We start from the raw sequence: 17823 nt of genomic DNA on the forward strand, positions 1-17823 counted from the left end.
AAACTAGACTACGGAAGGTCAGCACAAGGTTCAGACCTTTTAGTGTGGTCAGCACATACACTTGCCTCTTTACTGAACACGTGTACATGTACAAAGTTGGTGAAATGCCGTCGATGTGCATACACAAAGGAGCCGCCAGTCGTGACGTTTAGCCACACCCATAAATCCTGCAGATCAAGCAGAGCCATGGCGGAATTATGCTCTGGGATGTGACCTTGCAAACCTATTTTATATATAGTTGGATTGACTGAGCCAGCTCTGTACACTGAAGTGGTGTGCCAGTACACACGTTTTCAGAGTTTATATGATGTTTCAATCTGAGGTCAAGATTTGATCTGATTTTGGATATTTCACTTGTTTATAAAATATAGTAATAATACAGAGAGCTGGTGTGATTCAAAATACCAAGACTGCAAAGCAACACATCCCTGTGCAGATAAGATGATTTTATAAAATAGGGCACTTGGGATATACACAATACAAAAATCTGAACTGCTTCACATGAGACCTTCCATAGCATATGGGAGACCTTCAGAAGAGAGCAAAGTTTCTCCTGTACTGCACCACATGAGACCATGTTTAACACAGCTCTCATCAGTCATGAAGCGCCAGTATCACTGGGGAAACTGGCAGTCACTAATCTGCCTCTCCTACAAGACTCGGGCTCACATGGGTGGGATCCTCGTGACGGCACGTGCCACCCATGTGCCCGGCCACACGACAGTCTGGCAGGTCAGCGTTCGCCCACTGCGGTGCCTCAGTCAGCTCATTACTGCAGGGCATGATGGACATGTGTCGGGGCATAAAAGCAACCTGTGCTGACCAAGACAGTACCTGACTACGGGACTGCAACGGACTTAGGAGTCTGGGACCATCTGTTGAAATACACTCATTCATCAGAGCTTATAGCAGTAGGACAGACTTTTCTTATAGTTTTGAATTAAAATAATAAGGTGGCACCAAATAGCTCCCCTGGGTGGCCGTTACAGGTTATTGAACTGGGATGAAAACTTGTAGTCGCCGTACACTGCGTAACATCACTATGGCCGCTCTCTCTGACAGCTAAAACGATCAGAATACCTCAGCGTCTTTAGGGAAGGGACCTTCATGCAGATGAGGGCGTGACTGTGACGAGGACTCACGCCAAGCCACACCTACCTTCAGGCGTTCTCTGCAGTTGGGTGCCGCAGCTGTTGGGCGGAGCAGCCAGGCTGCAGGGGGAGGAGTCACAAGAGGAGATGTTGGAAAGAGATAGGGGAAGTTGTCCTGAAACTATCCTATTGGTGGAAAAAAAAAAAAAAGAAAACTAAACTTAAAAAGAAAAACTGCATATTTTGAAATAAGATGAGTGGGCAATTCAAAATACTACATGCACTGACCACATGTCTAGGTGGGAGAGGTGGAGGGGGTCCAGAACTTCCTCTGCTGCTCTCTGAAAGCCTGTGTGTGGCACAGGTTACAGAGGGATATGAACAACGTGGGCAGTAAATGAAATCCCTCGGTCTTCTTTCACATCACCTTGAATTTTTTTTTATTTTATTGTGCTTCTGTGTTTCACCTGCATATGACTCACATCACCCTTGGCCAGAGACGTCTCTCCTGTTGGCAATATAAAGCATATCCATTCTGTTTGAGACAGGTAGAGAGCTAGAAAAACGATAAAGTGAGAGGAGAAATGAGAGAGAGAGAGAGAGAGGTCAGAATGCCATTTAAAGACTAAAACAAATCCTTTTTTCACCTTTCTTAAGCCTCTTCAAAGCTCATCCATCTCAACGTAGATCGCCGTTTGTTTGAAATACACCTAGAACATGCCACGTGAATCACGCGTGACAGGTGCAGGCACACGAGCCCACTTAAGACTCCGGGCTCGGTCTGCGCTCGGTCTGATGGAAGGAAGCACTGTAGGCTGAGTCATGCATGAAATGAAGCCGCAAACGGGTGCGGAAAGACACACACACGGGTGTATGCGGTGCAGGTTTCATTTAAACTTTTCTGCTCCCAAACATTTTGGAGAAAACATCGAGACGGGTCGTTTTTAGAGTTTGTTTTTAATCGTTGCTGACCCGAGAGCGCCGCCTCCTGGTGACAGCGGCTGACAGCGACATGACAAACCAGGCGACGGTTACGGAAACGCACTCGCAGCCGCCTGGCAGGACTCCGCGGAGCGGAGCAACGCGGGCCAAGCAGCGCCGTTTCCCCCGAGGTTGTCCCACTCTCCGTGAGGTTTACCGCAAGGTAACTGCGAGGCGAACCTCTGGACCCTTTGTCTAAAGCTGTTACGTTGAAGTCTGAAGTCTGCCGTAGGCTCGACGGCATTAGTTAGCCAGGAGCTAGCTAACGCTAAGTTAAAAATGTGACTCGTAACTACACAATTGCGATGTGGCTAACCTACGAGAAAGTAACGTTACAGTAACTGAAACTGCCCGTGTTAACGTATAAATAGTATTTTCCTTCCCACGAATAATGTAACGTTATAAACTCATTCTTTGCTTGTATTTAATGCTCTTTTCACGGCTCTCCGTCGTGTGTCTGTGGGCACGTTATCTTATCTTAGCTTAGCTTAGCTTAGCTAGCTCGCATCTTGGAGTCCAGTCAGTTCATTTTCATAGCTAACTTATCCTTACGATACTAAACATTGGCTGGAAATCTAAGCATTCATTTATCGACAGGTTCTTGTGTCGACGTTGACGTCCCTCTCTTAGCTAGATAGGTTAGATTTTCCCCCTCGTAAACATGTCAGAACTCACTGGCGTGTCTGTGTTGTAATTTGTCAAAGGATGCACAACATGTTCTTCAAACACGTTTCCACTTTGGGGGGGGGGGGTGAGCATGTTTTATCCGTTGTAAGCAGAGGGAAATTTGGGATGTAATTTAAGCCTAAAAGGCGCTTTAAAACTGGCTGCTGGAGAGGCTGCGTAAAGAGACACATGCTCGTTGTAATAGGCGTTAATGAAAAGTTGCGGTAGCTGTGTCTAATTTCATAATGGCAGGTGGTTAACCTAGTATTGTTGTGGTATGTGGCTATCAGTGTCTGTCATTTTAAATTAATGTAATCTGTATGTTTTCTCCAACCTCTCTCTCTCTCAGGGGTAGGTCTAATGTGGTGCCGCTGCTTTGAGGGTTCCACCTTGTTGCTATGGCATCGTCCCTCTTTCCACTCCACGTCATTGTGTTTGTCTTGACCCTGCCATCCGCGCACCCCCTCCTGCAGCTCTCCTCGCCCCTCCCTGCGCCCACCTGTGAGCCCGGCCACTCCTGGGCAGTGCAACTGAGGTGGGGCCTAGAGCAGGAGGGCGGCTCCCTGGACGAGCTGGCCAACCAGGTGGCGCGGGAGGCGGGAATGGAGAGTCATGGGCAGATAGGGCATCTGAATGGCCACTACCTTCTCTGCCGGGTACAGGACGAGGAGGGGGACCCACGGGTGCCTGGTGAGGTCTTGGGCGCCCACCCCAACGTTCTCTGGCACTCACAAGAGGGCATCCTTCGCAGGGCAAAGCGAGCCATGACCTTCAATGATCCCCAATACCCGAGCCAGTGGCATTTGGTGAGTCTGTCTAAAAGCCGTTTTGGCCTGAACGCAAGAGCCACTGCCCTTCTGCAAGGCTTTTAACCGCTTCTGATCGACATCCAGCTTAATCAATGTTCCATTTCAGACCATCCACAAACATTAAACACCTCAGCTGCCATCTCTCACCACTGGGTTTTTTGCCAGCTTCCACTCTGTATTGAGTGCTTGCTTGAATGGCCTTCACGCTGTTCTTCAAATAATGCGCCCCTAAATAAATCACTTCACTCTCCCCGAGGATGATTGCGGGGCCGTACAAACGACAGTAGATCCGTTGCTCTTGTTTTTCCTCCTTTCAAGCCAGGACAGAAGACCTTCGTTCCCCCTTCACTGCAGACAAACAAGTGTCGACCTGAAAAATGAGTTTACATCGACCGAGCTGTTAACATAATTGGCACGCGTTAGTGTATCGGCTCAGTCATGGTGTGACATCAGTTGAAATGGAAGTGTGTATTCAAGCACTCTGCAAAAACACCCTCTTATCTCATTTAGTAGCATCATGCTGTCACTTATGCGTTGGGTTTTGTTCCGTGCCCTCCCTAATTGCTGCTTCCCTAACAGCACAACGATGTGAAGCATGGGATGGACATCAACGTGACGGGCGTGTGGGAGCGCGACATCACGGGAGCGGGCGTCACCGTGGTTGTCGTGGACGACGGCGTGCAGCACACGCTGGAGGACATTCAGCCCAACTACGTGAGTGGCTCGCCGTTTGCGGCTCTACCCTCCACACGGTGTCATGAGAAGCACTCGCTCACTGTAACCCTCACGTGCCGCCCCCCCCCCCCCCCCCCACCCAGTGTCCAGAGGGCAGTTACGACCTGAACTCCAACGACCCGGATCCCATGCCGCACCCCGACACACGGAACGACAACCACCACGGCACGCGGTGCGCCGGCGAGATTGCCGCCGCACCCAACAACAGCTTCTGCGCCGTGGGCGTGGCTTATGGCAGCAGAGTGGCAGGTTGGTCATGTGACATGGTGGAGGTGGTTTCCTGAGCGCTGGGTGAAGCACACAGTTCATGTTGGCTGCCCACTGAATGCAAATTTGCTTGATTGAGGATTGTAAATGCTAATGAGGTACAAAGGATCATTAGTTTCACAGCACACTAGGATTAGGATTAGGATTTGGGTTAGGATTTCCCAACCCTTTTTAATTGCCATTAGCTTTTTTGACTTTGCACTTGTATCCATTAATCTGTTCCTTGAGATTTACCATTCACAAGGTTTTAAATTAAACTGTAAATCTTCTGATGAATTCTTTGTACACTTTGGCTTAACCAACTCCTGTTCCACACTAGCAGTTTCAGTTGTGGAGATTTCACTGCCAGTGAGATTTAACTGGCAAACATGACCTAAATGTACATATAAATAAATGACAAGTCCACCCAGGCCTCCTTCAGCACTACAGTAAAGGCTTCATACACGTCCCCTGTGTACTTGGCATAACATCTCGCGTTTATTCTGTGGAGATCTGGTGCAGCCATAAGAAATGTTCTGGTTTGATCGTTACCTGAAGTTCCTCTACGTTACTTCTCAGGTATCCGAGTCCTGGACGGACCGCTCACGGATAGCATGGAGGCGGTGGCGTTCAATAAACATTACCAGATCAACGATGTTTACAGCTGCAGGTACCGGCCAGAGTCTTGCAGAATTCCCTGTAGGGGACACATTTCTCTCATTAATTTTTTTAGACGTTACCATATCACAGTTTCTGTTTCAATGTGTGAACCTGTGTTAATGGCTGTAACTCTGTTGTGGCTGGTTAGCAGTCTGTCAGCCTTGTGCTGTTATTGCACCACATATTTGCTAATTGTTTAATTAGATTAATTAGTATGCTGACAGCACTGGGCATGCTCAGGGCAAGCCACCCAGCCGAGGCAAACATTAGTAACACTTTGTCTTGGGTTGTTTTGGACGTGAATCCAAGCCATGCTTACTGACAGGCTCCGTGATTCACTTTGGGCAAAGCTGTGTGTTTTACGCTGGCATAATTTCTGTTGTAGCTGGGGTCCAGACGACGATGGTCGAACAGTTGATGGACCGCATCCGCTCGGCAAGGTCAGGAATACAGCTGTTTACAGTTTGGCTCTAGTACTATAGAATCTACAGTCTGTTCTTCAGTAGTACAAGTGAGGTAGTCAAACTTGGTCAACTTTTGATAAGTCAACCTTGTTTGTATGTTTTTCCACCAGCAGTGGGCACCATTGTAAGGAAGCAGGTTGAAACTGGTGTTCATCTACTGCCTGTTTAAGTGTACTGACAGCCCCTTGAAGAATTCTGTCTTCAAAAGTAGAACCTTTCAGGATGATTTAAAAAATGTATCAAATTATAAACGTGTAATAATCACCATGTGTCTTCATGGCAAACCCCTGAGAAAACAAAAGCTTTATTTGTTGAGACAGCGATGTTTTAAGGAAGTGAGCTCTGAGCAGGGTCTCCCAAGCGATCATGGTTAAAAGAAGGTCCACTGCACATAGCGAGCGCTGGGATTCCAGGGCCAGAGCTGCCCTCCGCACTCCACCTGCAAAGGCCTTTTATGGGGGTACATACTGGTTTCTTTTCTGCTGTCGCAGAATATGTGCGGCTCTCCTTATTAATAAACCATGTGTTGTTTGTTGTGCTAGCAATGATGCCACAGTGCTGTCTGATTTGCTATGATTTGATCGAATAGCTTCGGTTGACTCCTGGTACCGGTACTGCTGAAGTCAGTCATCATTCCTTTTCTTTGTATATTGTTGTTAATGGCTGGTGGTTATTATGACGGTGCACTGGGGCTGCATGTGAAAGATTACATTTCTCAGTCAAGATTTCCTGGCCTGTGTTTGGTCCCTCGCTGCTCAGAAGGATTGGGTTTTCTGTTCCTCAGTAACATGCTGCAACTGGTGCTGGGCCAGGTGGTTTTGGGTCAGTGAGACTTAAACTCATTCCTTCTAAAAGTAGTTTTTGGTAAAAGTTGGAGGAGGAAAAGCCATTTACAAAGAGTAGGTTTGATGTTCATTTGAGGCGAGTTTCATCCCAGCTGCTGTGCAGCTAAAATATATTGAGCATATCAAGGATTAAGTTTTAGATTATTCCAGGAATTTGTGTAATACATCAGTCTAGAGACTGACAAAAGATTAGGAGCTGTACGATGTCCGTGTTTACAATCTGATTAGCTTCCCCATATTTCCAACATTTCCGTCAAATCTGAACTTTCTGTCTAAACTGAAGAAATGTGATCCTGTCTGTTCGTATTTGGCCCACATTCATATTCACGATACCAAGAGAGCCTGAGACTGCTGCTCAACTACAAATCAAGCATCTTAGAAAGAGACTCTCGAAAGATATTTAATTTGAGCATTACAGTTTACTCCACTTGTCTGATCAAAATGTTTACAGTCATATTTGTGGTTTGAGGGTTTACAGTCATATTTGTGGTTTGAGGGATTACAGTCATATTTGTGGTTTGAGGGATTATAGTCATATTTGTGGTTTGAGGGATTATAGTCATATTTGTGGTTTGAGGGATTATAGTCATATTTGTGGTTTGAGGGATTATAGTCATATTTGTGGTTTGAGGGATTATAGTCATATTTGTGGTTTGAGGGATTACAGTCATATTTGTAGTTCAAAGGTTTGTAGTCATTTGTGGCAGTTAAAAATCTACAACCTATTGAAAGTCAGTGCTTATGTCTGAAGTTGTCATGCCAATAAACTGAACCTGGGTAGGCAGGGCACTCCTTGAGCGACCATTACCAAGCTGCGGACTGCTCGACACAGATTGATGGCTTCATTTTTAAGGAACCTCGAGTTGGAAATTGTTGTTTTAAGCACGTATTTTTGGATGTGTGGGTCGCTCCAAAACCCATGTCGAGCCAGTGGTTTTGTCTTAGAAAAGACGTGTTCCGATCTCCATACTGCACCAACCTGAAAAAGAGATCATCATCGAGAGAAAATCGGTGCCAGTGTTTGCAGCTGCGATCGCACCCCTTCGTGAGCTTTAGCCTGGGACACCTTTCAACGGTGAACTAGCGGGGGCAAGCGTTCGGGAACGCTGCACCGTTTTTAATGCTACGGCTGGTTGGAGAGTACAGAAATTGGCAGCCTGTTGGGATGGCTCCTGAAAGGCGTGGAGTCCACCAACAGAGCTTCATTAGCATATTTTGAGATTTAAAAATAAATGACATTTTGTTGTTGTTTTTACAGTAGCACATTTTAACAGCTTTTAAACAACACTGCAGCTTCCCCTCTGTCTTAATAAGCTGCACAGACAGTCGGTGTGTCTGATCTGATGTGCTGGTCACGGGACCCTCACCCTCCTGAAATCTTTTTTGTGCCCTTTCTGCACAGGCGGCTCTGCAACACGGAGTCATAGCAGGCAGAAAGGGCTTTGGGAGCATCTTTGTCGTAGCTAGCGGCAACGGGGGACAGTACAACGACAACTGCAACTACGACGGCTACGCTAACTCCATCTACACGGTGACAGTCGGTAAGAACAGCGTGACCGTTTGCCTCGGCCCTCGGCCCTGCCGGCCTAGAAAGACCCAGAAATGTTCCCCAGCAGTGCTTGTGAAAGTCTTCCGTGCTTGTGTCTCAGGGGCGGTGGATGAGAACGGGAGGAAGCCGTTCTATGCAGAGGAGTGCGCCTCCATGCTGGCCGTCACCTTCAGCAGCGGGGGGCGCCATTTACGCAGCATCGTGAGTCCCCACGTCCAGCGCCCACCACAGCGCCACCTGGTGGCGGCCTCGTTTCTTGCCGTTCTCTTTTCTTTTTCTCGTTTCCCCACTGCAATTATCACCGCACTCTCTCTTCACTTCAGAGTTTTACAGATTTTACAGCTTGGGGTTGTAAACTGTTAACTCTAGAAAATGAATACATTTAAAAGGGCAAAAAAAGAAATCGGAGACGCATGGCATAGAAGGCTTCGGAAACGTGATTTCGTATTGGGCTCCGGTGGCAAATTAAAAACGCTAATAGAGCTGACAATATACTGGCTGGTGGCCTGATTACCTGGTCCTAGTGCCCTTTTGATTGTTGAGCTCAGCGATTCGGCAGGCCCCCACACCACACTTAATTTCCAGCCTCTCAGTTTTAGCGGGAAAGCTGGGATTACTCGCCCGGTGTGCCATCAGGGCCCGGGCGCTTGGGCCGAGTTCTCTCACCCGCCTCGGTACACGGCCGGGGTGCAGTGAGCACCAGACAGGAAACTGCCCCCACCCACTCGCCCACACCACAAGCCCGGCGGAGGCTATGTGCACACGCTGCGCCCAGTGCTGACGGGAGCCAAACGAACCACGCCAAACACAGCCCGCACGACCCGTGACACGAGGGTGCGAGTCTGTATGACGGTATTTACACATGGGGGACCAGGCGATCTTGTGCTGCGAAACCAGATTTAAACAGTAGCACTGGCAAACGTGTGCACTCCTAATCTTGTGAAGTGTGTACACTTCGAGGCAGTTTGTTTAAATCGTTGTAACACACGCACACAGAGCTGGGAGAATAGTACATTGGGAAAGGTTTGCTCGGAAAGCCAGTAATGTAAGGTTGTGTTGGGTGTTATTTACTCTTGTGTCCGTGGCAACACGGTCTGTTAGCTCTGACACAGACCGCAACTGTGCGAGTGAGTGAGAAAGCGAAGGAGAGAGAGACACTGCAACTCTCCAAAACCCCAACCAGACTGAGATACATGGCACACAGCCAGAGTTCTTATCCTGCTGTTGAGCTCCAGTAACGAAATTTGTATTACAAACTGCTTGTCTGCATTTTCAGTCTTTGTAAACGCAGCATTGATCTTTGAAAACCCTTTTAAAAATCAAATGTTAAAAAATAAGTTATCTCTTAACAGTTTTGCTCTTTCTTGCTGAGGTTTGGTGTCTCTTTTTTAACCTCTCTGTGTTGAGGTTGCATCCAAGCTAATAAGCTGATATGAAGCTTCTAAAAGTTACGGCACACTCATGTGTTTCGTCTCGATTTCTCGAGCAGTGCAGAGCTTGTTGTGTTGGATTGTTACTTTTATTTATTTATTTAATGCAAAGCGTCACATGGAACTGGGCTGTAACTCACTCATTCTTTCACTCACGGTTAGCAAGTAGGAAATTCTACTACAAGGTGGTGAGTTTGGACCATAGGCTGTTGCAGTCTCTTTGTTGTTTTTATGGTTCTCTCACATTCTGCTCTGTGCTCTCTGCCCCTACCTCTCCGCTGTATGAGTGTGTGTTTCACCATGGTTTTCTCGGTGAACTCAACTACAAGTGAACTACTCAACTACAACATTGTGCCTCGCGCGTGCAGCCTGTGCGTACTACGTTGTGCTCCTGATTTAGATCAGAATCATTTCATTATTTATCTCTGGTCTTGCTCTTAAAGACTCGGTTGCATAGAAATCTAATCTTTACCCTGTACTTATTTTATTTTATTATGTTTATTTACATTGTACTGTGAATTGAAGCCTTCTGTGAGTAGGGCTTAATAGAGAAAGTACACGTTGCAAGAAATATAAGATATATTGTCATATGATTTGGTGTCAAAACTTAGATTAAATATCCAGTGCATCACTGTGTGTGTAGGTGACGTCAGACTGGTCACTGCAGCACGCCTCGGGCTGTACAGAGGGGCACACGGGCACCTCTGCGGCGGCGCCCCTGGCTGCAGGCATGGTGGCGCTGATGCTGCAGGCACGGCCCTGTCTGAGCTGGCGCGACATCCAGCACATCATCACCTACACGGCCACACGGGTAAAAATCTACTGCTGCATCTGGCATACTGCTTCACCAACTGCCATGTGAGACTATATCTGTGTGTGTGTGTGTGTGTGTGTGTGTGTGTGTGTGTGTGTGTGTGTGTGTGTGTGTGTGTTATTACAGTATGACACTGAGGCAGACTGGGAGATGAATGGCGCGGGCTTCCATCATAGCCACAAACATGGCTTTGGCCTTCTCAACGCCTGGAGATTGGTGAATGCTGCCAAGGTTGGCCACGCTCCCACCAGTCTCACTCACACACACTCACACACACTCACACACACACACCTCAACTTTGTGTGTGTGCGTGGCAGGTTTGGGAGTCTGTGCCCTTCTTGGTGTCCTATCAGAGTCCCATTCTAAAAGAACTGGAGACCATCCCAGCATATCCAAACAAACTCACCCTCACCTGGAATGGTAAGAGCATGGTGTGTGTCTGTGTGTGTCTGTGTGCGTGTGTGCGTGAGTGTTACAAATTCTAAGAATACTTTGTTGTGTGTAAAGTTATGGCTTCCTGAATGTTTCAGAGACTTTGTTTTGTTTTTCCTGAAAGGCCATATTTAATGAAGTAGTGCTTCTGTCCCTCACCTTCAACTGGTTATGAGAGATATGATAAAAAATACTGGGGGGCATGTATGGAAACACAATCCCAAAATACACTGGCCAGCCCTTACAGCTATACCTCAAAACATCCATCAAATGCAGAACAGGAATGGTGTGTGTGTGTGTGTGTGTGTGTGTGTGTGTGTGTGTGTGTGTGTGTGTGGTGTAAGTTCAGAGTAGAACAGATAATGCTCTTCAGTTAGGCAGAACTAACTGCATTCGCGGGTTTGTCCATAATGAAACTGTCCGCTCTCTTTCCTCTGTGGCAGATAAAGGTTCCACTCATTTCCAGCCATTCGAGTATAACCGCTGTCAATCCAAATTAGCTGCTGACACATTAACCATACTGACGCATTGCTGACCCTAGCTCTGTGTATTAATAGACGAGTGTGCACACTTTTGGGCTTCAGTTAAAATGTTGTCTTTCTTATCCACGTCTTGCTGGTTGTTTCAGAGGAGGCTCATTGCAGAGAAAGTGTCTGAGGTTGTAACGAGGGAAGAGACGGAGAGCGAGAGAGAGAGACGGAGAGAGTGAGAGGGAGGTAGAGAGGAGCAGAGAAGGGGGGGGGTGCAAGGGGTGAGGAAGAAGCCCTTTCAGAAACCCTCCCAGCTGGCACTCACTGATCTGCCCTTATTAGGCAACGTTTTGCAATGTCTGTGTCACTGAATGCGCAGAGAAACCACGACATCTCTCTGCACTCCCTTTTGTGCCATTTCTCCCATGCCGTTAGCCACAGCTATTGCAACATGCTTCACTATCAAGCGATGAATGCCACTGTTGCTGTGTGTCTCCAGAAGTCTCCCTTCATCCCACCTCTTCCTCACCAAGGCATCTGTGGACTGTCTGTCTGGGATTATCAGTGGGAGTGATGGGGTTTCCATGCTGCCCCCAGCAGGGTGTGTGGAGGGGAAACATCACAGCATAATCTTCTCCCTTAGATCATTGGCCAAACCTCTGTGTCCATTAGGATAAAGGATTAGAGTGTGAGTGAGTGTGTGTGTGACATGCTTCTGCACTGAACGTGCCACTTAATGCACAGTAGTCAGAATGCTTGTGTGTATGCCTCACTCCAAAAACCAAGAACAGTTTCATTTACTGTAAAGCATTTCACAACAGCCACTCCAAACACCCCACCCCCCAGCAGGGCGTTTACTCTGAATCAGTCGCAGTCCATGTGGTGTTACTAAAGGAAGGAAGTGTCCTGAAGTTATGGAAGTGGGAAGAGGACCGAGGAAGAACAGGGGTCAATGAGTCAGAGGGGCTTTGCCGCTAGGAGGGTCACACCTGAAACAACGGTACGCATCCGATCACTGCGACAAACACAGGAGCCCCCAGTCTAACTGTGACCGCAGACTGGAAATGCAGGGTGATGTGAAGATGACCGCTTTATTACACAAACCTGATCGGATAATTGATTACTGATCGGATAATAAAGCAGATTGCTGGGATCAGAAAGTCTGGGGCAAGTTTTTGTTCAAACCTGACTGGACTTTGCTAATCATCTTAAACCAGGAGGCAGGCGCATTTACTGGTGGAGCACAGATGAAACTGTCAGCTCTTTCCTCTCTGCTAGACAAAATTAAAAAATCCACCAATTTCCGATCATTCATGTCTAACCCTTGTGCTGCTGGACACATGCAGACGGACAGCTTTGACAGTCGAACCAAATTAACTGTTAACACATTTAACTGTGTTGACGCTTAAACAGAGGTGAAGTGGCTGTGGACCTGACTTCAGCACATATGCTGCGCACCGTGACAGGCTGGGCTCTAGTTGCTGACCTTTATTAGGGCCTCAGGAAGAGCTCCACCATCTGGACAGCGATGGCAATACAAGAGAGATTTGAATTGGAGAAGAAGCAGGAAAGTGGGATATAACACTGAATATACAGCAGTGGAGGATTTCAATGTGGTAGGAGAGACCCTGGGAGTGTACAATAGGTGAGGCAGAGGAAGAGAGAATGGAAATATGCGGAATGTTTTGCCTTAGATCATGTATCACAAACTGCATAAGATGGTGCGGATCCTTTAATGTCCAGTGGTACTGCGCTCAGGGTGGTTCAGTGTGTGTCAGTATGTACGAGTGTCTGTGGTTTTCTGGAGAGTCATGCTGGGTGAGACTGTTCACGGAAGAACAGCACAGTGAGGGAACAGGAGCAGGCCTCTGCTAATTCAGGAGTGCTGAAGAATGTTTGGAAAACCATCTGAAAATCACCCACCTCTCCCTCGTGTGTGTGTGTGAGAGAGAGAGAGAGAGAGAGAGAGATGCGAGTAAGAACACATTCATGAGACGCAGGGGATTTGTGGTATGCAGTCAACTACAACACAACATTCCTCAAGGACTTATGAATTCGTCAAATGTTGATCACTCATTAACGCTTGGCTTCTGTCCTCTGGTTTATTTTTTGCTTGTTTGTCCGTGAGACTGAGTTGTTTCGTCTCTCAGGACCTTTGGTGGGTTGGGTTATTCCATGGCAGAACTTTGGAGAACTTTTGATTCCCATTTCAAGGGTTCCCATTTTAAGTTCCAAGCTGTAACATTTTCTTTCTCTGCTGCTCACTATGAAATTTTAGGTTTAAACAAATAATTATGTAAAAACATATATTATAAAAAGTATATGTGTCCTGAGCATGTGTGTCTTTCTAACGGCCTTAGGGAAGACTGCTTCCCTATATGGTTATGGTGAGAGGAAGCACATTAACAAATGGCGTTTGAGGAAATGCCAGGGAATTACAGTGTGCTGGCCACTGCTGCAGGAATTCAGAAAGGAGAGAACAGGCAGACCACCTTGTGTCTCTTCAGTAGTGTTTTTTTACACACACACACACTCACTTTCTATCCCTCTCTCACACTCTTACATCCTCTCGTTCTCTCATACACATTCTCTCTCTCCCCCCCCCGTGCATATGGGTATGCATGTGTTTTCAGGAAAATGAAAGCATGTGCTCTGCATATTTGTATGTTTATTCATCATCATATTTAGAAATCGTTCCAAAGTGAACAGGAGTGCTCTAGTCGAATACATTGTTGAAGGCTGACCTCTGCTTCCCATGACCCTGAGCCACATCCGGAGCTGTGGTCTAGGTCTTAGCAACACAGTTTTATAGAGAGGTTTGTAGTGACGCAACTGCAGCAACAGGCTGTCGAGCCCTCTGCAAATGAAAAACAAGTTAAACCCACCGAGAAAAGGCACGGGTAACCTTAATGAAACTGCTGGAATCAAAGCAGCCATTTTAACCCAAACGAAGGCTGCGTGCTGGTGGATGTGTGTGTGACTGTATGAATGTGTAATGCACAAATGAAGTTTTCAAGTAAAAGACACCCAAAACACCTAAACTAACACCAAAAAAAGTAAACGAGGTGTGGGAAAAGATGATCAGGGTGAGAAATGGGTGTGATCACTCATCACACACATCCTAGCTACCACATAAGGACATAATTATGTTAGAAACGGACCTCTGCCAGCCAATCAGAATCGAGTATATGTTATATCTCAGTTTACTGCCAGGTGCTTATAAGGTTTATGATGTTTGTCCAGACTGATATCAGTATATTGCAATAATGCATATGCAACTTTGCCTGTGAAAAAATCTCTAAAAATAAAGTAAAAGAAAACACAGACCATCAGCTCGATTTTATACACTTGTTGATATTGCATTGCTTACTTTTAAATTTAACACTTGAATATAGTAAAAAATGTTATTCTCATATTCTTATTGTCAGAAACAGCATAAATCTCTCCCCCAGTCACAGCTGCGGCCCTCAGGCAATCGGGTATGCAGACCCTAGAACATGTGTCCGTTACCGTGACGATAACCCACCCTCGACGTGGCAACCTGGAGATTGTGTTGCTTTGCCCAAGTGGAATGACCTCACTGATCGGGGCCAGGAGAATCCTGGACACGTGAGTACACACACACACACACACACACACCCCAAAATTGTCTTCGAGGACTGGGGCATGACTCTGGTCCAAGAGCAGAGTCAATTGAACACACCAGTTTAATCTGCACTGCGCACGAGATCCACAGCCTAACTGCAGGCACCACCTGTACCGCCTGTCTACACATGTCCTGTGTTCACACCGCGTCCCCTTTCTAAAGACCAGTATCTTTTGGGGCCTTTTTGACCTCGGGCTAAAAGGGTGCCCTACAGGCCAGTGGGTCTCCAAGACTAGGCCTGGATCCTTTTGGACAAGACCCTCCGAGCCGCACGCGTTTACATGAACAGGAGAATCGCATTTCTCCTGCAGAAACGAAGCAGGACTGCATCGTCCTCACAGGTCTGCCACTCTGCCGTTTCACACAGAGATGGCAGCGGCCTCGTCGACTGGACCTTCTCCACCGTACGATGCTGGGGAGAGCATGCTGAGGGCCAGTACAGCCTCCACGTCACTGACCACAGTAAGCCTTCCGATCCGCCGCTCCCGCAGTGTCGTATTCGCGCCTGTTCGGCGCTCCCGTATCTCACCACTGCTTCCTTTCTCTGTCCCAGGAGACGGGGCCCTGTCCCTGGGCACTCTTCAAAGCTGGAAGCTCACTCTGTATGGATCTGCACTGTCCTTTCAGGAGGTGCTGGACAGACAGGCGTGAGTCTCTGTCTCTATCTCTCACACACGCTCAAAAAACACCCTAAAAGTAGTGCTCCTCTCTCTACAACCAGACAGCTAGCGGGTCATTCGAAGCTGTGATCATCTGTTAAATTTGATGAGCGGTCACCTGAAATCTGATTGGTGGCCTGTGTTGATTGACAGGCTCGTGGAGGAGGCCATGAATGGGCAGTACCTGCACAGTAACTTCTCCCTGCCCTGTCCTCCAGGATTAGCCATTCCTGATGAAATAATGAGTCCCTTGACCCCCAACAGCCTGAAGGTACGTCTGCCCCCCCCTCGTACACGCCAGCGCCCGTTTACCCATTTGTGCATTTTTCATCATTTCGAGGGCCTGATGCTTTCCAGACATCTTGCTTGTTGAGTTCCAACATTGATAAGCTTAGTGACATTTATTCTGGTTTGCACTGGTGACATTAGCCAGAATAAACAGAATGTGTGTGCTGTGCACTTTCATTTGATCTTTTTTAATGAATCAGTCTGGCCAGAAACCTTTCGGGTAAACTGCCTTTCAGGCAAACAGTTATTTAGTGTATGTGAGCAGTGAACCTCCTGGGGCCTGGAATTAATCTTTGGAATTATTTATGTGGTTCCCTTTATGTAGTGTCTTATTTATTTATTTAGAATTACTGTAGCATTACATGTTTGTTTGTTTTTTATCTTGCTGGAGATACTGTGTGAGAGGATTAAAAATCCGATTTAGTTTAAAGATTTCATGGATATTTAAAAGGCTTAACACTCGCTCAGGAAACAGAAAACACCTCTTTTTTTTTTTTCTCCATATCGTGCTTATCCCTTACATACTGACCTTATTATGGAAACCTGCTGTTTTGTGAAGTTTTTTTTCAAAGATTCAGTTTTCACACAGCAAAAGTGTGCCATGTTAATCCTTTCATAGTGTTAACAGTGCTTGCAATGCTAATGCTGTTCTGGTAATAATTCTGCTAAGCTAATGCTGTTGTGGTAAGAATTACTATTGTAGTGTCAGTACTATTGTATTGTCAATAATATTGTCAGCATATATTATTGTCAATGTTATGCTAATACTATTGTAAATAATGCAATAAAAATTATCCTATGCTAATATTATTGTATAAGGAATTATACCATTACACTAGTGCTATTGTAGTAAAAACTATATGCTAATGATGGTATTGTAAGATACTATGCTAATGCTATTTGTGTAAGAATTGTGCTGTGCTGCTCCTGTTGGTGTAAGAATAGGAATATGCAAATGTTCCTGTAATGAGCACTCTGCCTTCTTTGTGTCCTTCCAGTTGCTGCTGATACTGGGCTGCTCCGCCCTGTTCTGGTCCCTGTACTACACCCTGGAGCTGGTGCTGGCTCACATGAACTGGCGGAGACTATGGCGCTCGGTGCGGCGGGCCGGGCGGAGCAGGATTTGGTCCAGGCCCCCTAGCCACGTGGACAGCCAGACATTGGATATGGAGCCCATGGTAGTCCTGGAGGCCAAAATGCCCCTCATCGGTAAAGGCGAGGGCACGTAGCACTCAGGAAGTCGAACTCTAACCTGTGCACCTTACTCAGGCTCGAGCTAGTCCTGCCCCACTGTCCGGCTAGCGTTGGCTTTCCCTCTGAGATGCAGGGCAGGTCCTGCGCAGCCATTATCTCACTAGGGATTGGTGGACCCTCGGATGTCTGCGTTCCTGCACTGGCTCCTCCAAGCTGGAGTGGTTTGTGCGTGTGTATGTGTGTTACACACAAGGACCAAGCTAAACAAGGTGTCTCTAAGAAAGCAATCAGAGGACCGTTAGTTGGTTTCAGGACCAAGTGCCTGCTTCTGAAATCAACAAGTGGCATTATTGGTGTGGAGGGTTCTTTTTCCCTTGTGTGTGTGCGTGTGAATCAAGGTGGGGGAGATCTATGTGTGCGTTCATATATATGTTCTATTAGGAAGAGTGCTATATTTTCATTAAATTAAATACTTTTTTGCAGGTTCTGTTCTGAATGTGACTCTTTGCTGGTTCAGCTTCTTGTGTTACCAATGCATCCAGCACTTTGTTGAAAATTCCCTTGCCCAATAGTTTTTGCCCAAAGTTTTAAATTAAAAGCACGGAATGATTGTCAGATGAAAATGTATGTAACATTTGTAATGTATATATGTAAACCACCCATTTTACAGGCATGGGCTCTATGAAAATGGATGTGTTTGTGCATCTTTTTACTGAGATAAAGTGGGGAAACTCCAAATATTGAAATGTGATGAACAGCTGGTCTGAATGAAGGAGTTGTCAGCCGTCTGCAGGTATACCTCTGAACAATAAAAGGTAAAGAGAAAGAAACTGTGGGTGCGTGC

The 17823-nt window shown here is 46.6% G+C and overlaps 1 protein-coding gene and 1 long non-coding RNA gene across 4 annotated transcripts; one reads left to right on the forward strand and one right to left on the reverse strand.

Moving 5' to 3' along the window:
• Positions 1-1379: 1379 nt before the first annotated feature.
• On the reverse strand, positions 1380-2075 carry LOC145659929 (uncharacterized). Its single transcript, XR_014126104.1, has 3 exons — positions 1739-2075; positions 1559-1599; positions 1380-1440 (listed from the first exon to the last, which is right to left on the reverse strand). It is a non-coding gene; the product is annotated as an uncharacterized LOC145659929 (long non-coding RNA).
• A 2-nt stretch (positions 2076-2077) lies between these two features.
• On the forward strand, positions 2078-17809 carry pcsk7 (proprotein convertase subtilisin/kexin type 7). Of its 3 annotated transcripts, none has more exons than XM_081723572.1 (16): positions 2078-2235; positions 3088-3544; positions 4127-4261; positions 4366-4531; positions 5108-5198; positions 5574-5628; positions 7900-8038; positions 8147-8247; positions 10120-10287; positions 10417-10521; positions 10608-10710; positions 14645-14801; positions 15150-15300; positions 15392-15483; positions 15651-15768; positions 16784-17809. In XM_081723572.1, exons 2-16 carry the CDS (start codon positions 3137-3139, stop codon positions 17012-17014), a joined length of 2220 nt encoding a protein of 739 aa, XP_081579698.1. In that variant the 5' UTR covers positions 2078-2235; positions 3088-3136; the 3' UTR covers positions 17015-17809. The 3 variants fall into 3 exon arrangements, with proteins under 3 accessions (XP_081579698.1, XP_026874912.2, XP_081579699.1); XM_027019111.3 differs by having other exon boundaries at positions 15206-15300; positions 15392-15485; XM_081723573.1 differs by having other exon boundaries at positions 14651-14801.
• The last annotated feature ends 14 nt before the right edge of the window (positions 17810-17823 follow it).

Source organism: Electrophorus electricus, chromosome 11 (genome assembly GCF_041902795.1).
Source record: "Electrophorus electricus isolate QZ-2024a chromosome 11, ASM4190279v1, whole genome shotgun sequence".
Classification (NCBI taxonomy): Eukaryota; Metazoa; Chordata; class Actinopteri; order Gymnotiformes; family Gymnotidae; genus Electrophorus; species Electrophorus electricus.